At 41.1% G+C, this 5,770-nt stretch overlaps 1 protein-coding gene across 1 annotated transcript in view; it reads right to left on the bottom strand.

Annotated features, from left to right (window-relative positions):
• Positions 1 to 4,296: 4,296 nt before the first annotated feature.
• The window catches only part of LOC101850216 (sialin), a gene marked incomplete in the record, with an annotated part of 51,835 nt that continues 50,361 nt past the window's right edge, over positions 4,297 to 5,770 (bottom strand). Inside the window, 1 exon segment of the mRNA XM_013081755.2 lies at positions 4,297 to 5,681. Coding sequence (XP_012937209.1) covers positions 5,380 to 5,681 — 302 coding nt within the window.

Genomic DNA, 5,770 nt, shown 5'->3' on the forward strand with positions numbered 1-5,770 from the left:
TAAATTAGATATTATTCTCACCCGGGGTGAGAATAATATGTTATACTGTTCTCACCCCGGGTGAGAATAACGACAGCCATTGGAAAAAGGCTGACATGTTGTGGCACTCAACATTTATTGTGCGTCACATTTCTGACAGCTAAGTAGAAAGCAGACAGAACAATATTGTAATTGTAGGGTATCGTTTCGCCGAAAGTCCCAGAGTCCTCGGATTAGGAACTGATAAGACACAACAGATCTGTATATTAAAAAGCAACAACCGCAAAATATGACTGACACCTGAACCCGCAAAATATGACTAACACCTGAACACACACCACGAAATAACAACACAGAATTATTTTATTAAATTTATTTGGCAGAGGAGGATAGCTGAATTGTGACAAATGTTTTAAACAAATTCTGCATATTGTGAAGTGTGGAAAAGTAACGGACAATATAAAAATGTGTAGGCCTACATGTGCCTCAACATTAATTATCTACTACTATACGAACTTGTTGGTACAAAATGTATTACTCTCATCGAACAGAACGTACCTCAAAATTGTATGTACAAACTGTATTATTTTTCATCAACAGAACGTAACTTCATACTTGTATGTACAAAACGTATAATTTTTTCATCAACAGAACGTAACTTCAAACTCGTAGGTACAAAACGTATAATTTTTCATCAACAGAACGTAACTTCAAACTCGTATGTACAAAACGTATAATTTTTCATCAAACAGAACGTAGCTTCATACTTGTATGTACAAAATGTATATTTTTTTTGCCCACCAACCGGCAAGCACCATCAAAATTGCATTGTACACAAGATATAAATGTGAAGTGTGCTGGCAAAATGAGGTACTTCTCGGATTCAGGCCTTCATTAGGGAAATAGATACATCACACTTTTAGGTGAAGTTTTTACAATTTATAAGTATGACATAAAAGGTATGTTATACTTAAAGAATATAGCATCAATAGAAAATCTACAAATTCGACCCTAGTGTCAATTTTTGGCCAATATCTCCATTTGTGGACTACGAGAAGTTACTCATTTTGTCAGCACGTTTCATATATATGTTTCACCAAACAGATAGCAACACCGTTATAATACCTGCCCCCGTGGTTTTATGCGCCCCGCACAATTTAGCAAAATTTGATCATTTTTTTGCATAATTTCTTATTATTTTCCTTCATCATTCTTTGTTAAAATTAACAGAATCGCATAATTTCACTTTTTGGGGGATTCAGTTTGCCTAATTTCATTTTTTTTGTGTGTGCATAAAACCACGGGGACAGTAATACGAAGGAAGCGTACAAAACGTATGATGTTTTCCCCGTACAGCAAACAAAAACAGAACACACAGCCCCCGAGATGGTGAGGCAAATATCACATCCTTAGAGTTGTCACAAATATAACAGGTATAAGGAGAGGGTGGGGAAATAGGATTTTCATATATATATATATATATATATATATATATATATATATATATATATATATATATATATATATATATATATATATATATATATATATATATAACAAAATATATCAGGAGCAAAGTGAATAGTTTTTCCTGCAGTTAATGTATATAACATTTACAGCACCCACAAAAGCTCTGAGCGCTTTACAATACCTTAAAAGCATCCTACCACAAAAAAACGTGCCGTGTATGAACATGCATACTCTCACTCTTTAGATCAACGCTAACATTTTTTGTTACTACCCGTTACGCCATCTGGCGTTTAGGACAGCAGCAAAGGATCTTCAGCTCTGTCTGTTTTGGGCCATCTTGGTCAACGTCCCCCACGAATGATTCCAGGACTTCATTTCAGACTCTACTGTGCGTCTCCAGGTCACTTTGGGTCTGCCCCTCTTGCGATGTCCTTCGGGTGTCCAGTGGAGGGCAATCTTCACAATAGAGTCTGGTTCTCTTCTCAGAACAAGTCCAATCCATCTCCATCTTCTCCTTTTAATTATGGTGGTCATGTCCTCTTGCCTACATTTTCGTAACAGATCTGCGTTGGAAATCTCAACGCTAACACATAAGCAGACATTTATACTATCCCAGTACAACTGAACATGATATTCACAGAACAACACGATCATAAGAGAACTAAGAATAAAAATAACTAACAACGTGTATCAAAACAACATTTCAAGGTCAGTTTTTAAATGAAGTAGGAACTTTGGCATTGACGTTGTATCCCTAAAATATTGCGGGAGAGTTCTAGGTTCTAGATGGATGGGGCTAGCTTAAGAAAGATTATCCCACGGCGGAGTATTTAGAATTTTTTTTATTCTTTTTTTTTTTTACATAATACCTGGTGCCCCCATACGAGACTCGTGCCCTGAAGTTAGAGATCATTTTGAAACATACATCGGAAGGAACGTTTTTGAGTAGCCTCGAGACAAACAAAAGACTTTCCACAGATATGGCACTGAAAGGAATCACAAGCTTTGGTACAGTGTTTTCCCTTGCGAATCTACTACACCACTCCCCCCCCCCCTCAACCTATTGCTCACCCGCACACGCGCACGCACACACGCACACACACAGACACGTACATAATATATACACACATATACCCACACAAATACTTAGAACCAAACAGCAAACACACACATACACACACACATACACACACAGACACACAGAATATACACACACATATACACACACAAATACATAGAAACAAACAGCATACACACACAAAACACACACACACACACGCGCACACACACACACACACACACACACACACCCACACACACACACACACACCCACACACACACATACACCCACACCCACACATACACACACACAGACACCAGGATGGTGTCAGAGCTAGGTATATATATATGTATCAGCTGTATTATATTATGTATGAGTTATATTATAATTATGGAAACAAAATATAACAATATACACAAAGGCACACACAATAACCCCCCCCCCTCCCTCCTTTCCCGTCTTGTAATCACACTGCCTCTTGGACAAACAAAATATGTGTTGCAACGTGGTGAAATAAGGAGCTCGTCAAAATTATGGAAGCATTAAAATTTGTATTTCCTTAAAACTTTTCATGTCCCTCTAAAAAGAAATTCCTACCGCCCGGTGAGGTGCTACAGATTGAAGTGTCTTTAGGCCATTCCCAAAGGGGGGACAGTAACCTGTTCTTATGCTCATTCGAATAGTAAATAAGCTGATTTATCGATGTCATGCTCATAACTGTGCCGGAACTGCAACAGGGAACTGCTGCTTTTTCTTTCCTAATTCTTACTATTGTCATTATTCCTCTACTTCTTTTGTATGTTTGTCACACTGTTGTGACCCACTATTTCCGGGATGCCTTGATAGTCGAAGCAGACTTTGTGCTGTTGAAGCTAGAGAGGTTAGCAGAGTAAACCTGATTCCCCGTTTGGACTTTTCTGTTGACATCCACCCCTTGGTGTTCATATTACGTTACGCACTTATGAGGGCCATAAAACCACTACAAAAAACAAAAGAAATTCCAGTGTTGATTTTACTGAAAATCGTTTTTCAAAGGCATAGAAAATGTGAATTTGCAGTTTCTTGCTTTGCTTCTAACAGAGTTTTGCCACACGACTTTTTAATGCTTTTGAAAATATTTGTATTTACACATTGCCTTTTTAATGCGGGTGTGTAATGGGCTTTTGAATAATTGCACACGCCCATTATAATCTAAGCAACCTCATCTTCTCTTGCGACGACCTCATACTTTTTACAATTCACCAATAGTCTATTTACAGTCTATTCAAGAACGAGATTTCCACAACAGCCTGCCACATGGTGTGTAGAACTCTTATTAGAGCTGAACACGATCACGTAAGAGTGTCTCATTCAAAGATGGAGAAAATCAATGTCGTGAAGTGGATGGCAAACTAGATCTACCTCACGAAAATACGAGGTTCTAATTTCAGTCAGATATCTATTGTTTCACTCTTCTGTTCTTCGTTCTGGGATATTTATTTCCCAGAGTTCTCTGTCCGGGTCGGGAGCAAAGTCTTCGGGGTGGGTGAACTACCACGTCGGTGGCCTAGTGGTTAGGCTACCAGACTCCTAATCGTGAAGTTGGGGATTCGAGCCACGGGCCCGACGTTGTGTCCTTGGGAAAGGCACTTTACATGAATGTTCCTCACTTCACCCAGGTGGGTATGGGTACCCGGCCATAGACAGTGAAAGATCTTGTCAGCATTTTAGTGTTTTAGCGCCTATAAATGGCTGCTTGCACTGTATGTTTCCCAGGAAATTGAGATTGTTTCAGCATGTTCTCAGGTCTGCTGGGGTAATAGTATAGATTGTGAAGCGCATAGAGCGGGGATTTGCGCTGTACAAATGCTATCTATTAGTAGTAGAGCGTATAGCCTAGATGAGTGACTGTCATCATTTTCAGAGACGGCGTCCACTTGTCTCCTTCAAGAGGATAACATGTTCGCTTTGTTCGCCGACAGGTACAGGTATTTCCTTGTGGGGCGTCAAATAATAACTGTCACTACAACACACCATCCAGCACAACGTGCCTACATTAAAAAAATCGATGGCAACAAGGCTAGAGGGCGACCGAAAAAGACCTGGATAGATGGAGTCAGGGAAACCACGTCATCCCCCAGACTCAAGTTCTCCGGCTGGCGACAGAGAGACGTCTCTTTCTTCCCGCGACACCCAAAAGGGTATAAGTGGCGGATAAAAGGAAAAGGAAAGGACTGCGCGGGTGACCCCAGTCGCCCACCAGACTCACCAACTCACCCGCCACTAGAGGGCAATATCACCCAGATTGGCAAGCACCGGTCTAGACAACGGCACTGGTCCAACAGAAAGCCACGACAGTCTGATGCTATGTTTTTTAGGAGATTTCCCGCCCCTTACATCCGGGGTCTCGTAATGTCAGGAGCAATACACTACCTCAGAATTACAAAGTTCTATCTGCTAAGTACCCAGTTTTGAGAAATCTCACGTCAACGATTTATGCTTCACATCATGCATAGCTTTTTCGAATGAAACTCTTTGAATATCTTGATAACGACTCTGAATAAACTTACAATTTTGATAGAGCAGATAGAACATTAGGTTTTTGATCTCATAAAGGTCTTAGTAAGTCAAAACGGCCAAATATGTAGTACTGAGGTAGCGTAGTATACGAGCTATACAACGAGGGGTGAGATGCTACCGTCCACTCCGCTTGTGTTGGACTCTCGTGAGTTGATCTTCGGTTAAGTCGATCTTTCTCTGGGCTCCTAGCACCTCTTCTTCTTCTTCTTGGCAGTAGACACCAGCGGTTAAACTGAACTTCCGATGAGCTGCCTCCTTTTTTTTTCACTCCCCCGACGACATCGACTCATCTGCAGTCTCGTGTATGACGTCAACATCCGGTGAGAGACAGGCTACTGCTCCACTGCGAGCTGGCGTCAAGGTCATGCATTTTGGCTACAGCAGACTTCTGTAGATGCCGCGGAGCTTTTCTCTGACAGCCTGGGTAACTGCCCACCTCTACGTCACTGATGCACGCGTCCAGGTCACCGTCCAGGCCGCTGATTGGCTCCTCGTTCAGCAGGACGCTGTCGCTACTACCAATCTCGCTGAGGGAGCCACGCCCCTTTTTGTTGTCCAGTGACGTCATAGGTTTCACTATAGGGGGTTGACCCTCGGGAGGAAGCTCCACCTCTGAATACGACACGAAGTTGAGAAAGATTGAAGTGATCGTTAGGAAAATTTCTTACCCCCCCCAAAAAAAAAAAAAATTTAAAAAAATA

Source organism: Aplysia californica, unplaced genomic scaffold, assembly GCF_000002075.1.
Source record: "Aplysia californica isolate F4 #8 unplaced genomic scaffold, AplCal3.0 scaffold00007, whole genome shotgun sequence".
Classification (NCBI taxonomy): Eukaryota; Metazoa; Mollusca; class Gastropoda; order Aplysiida; family Aplysiidae; genus Aplysia; species Aplysia californica.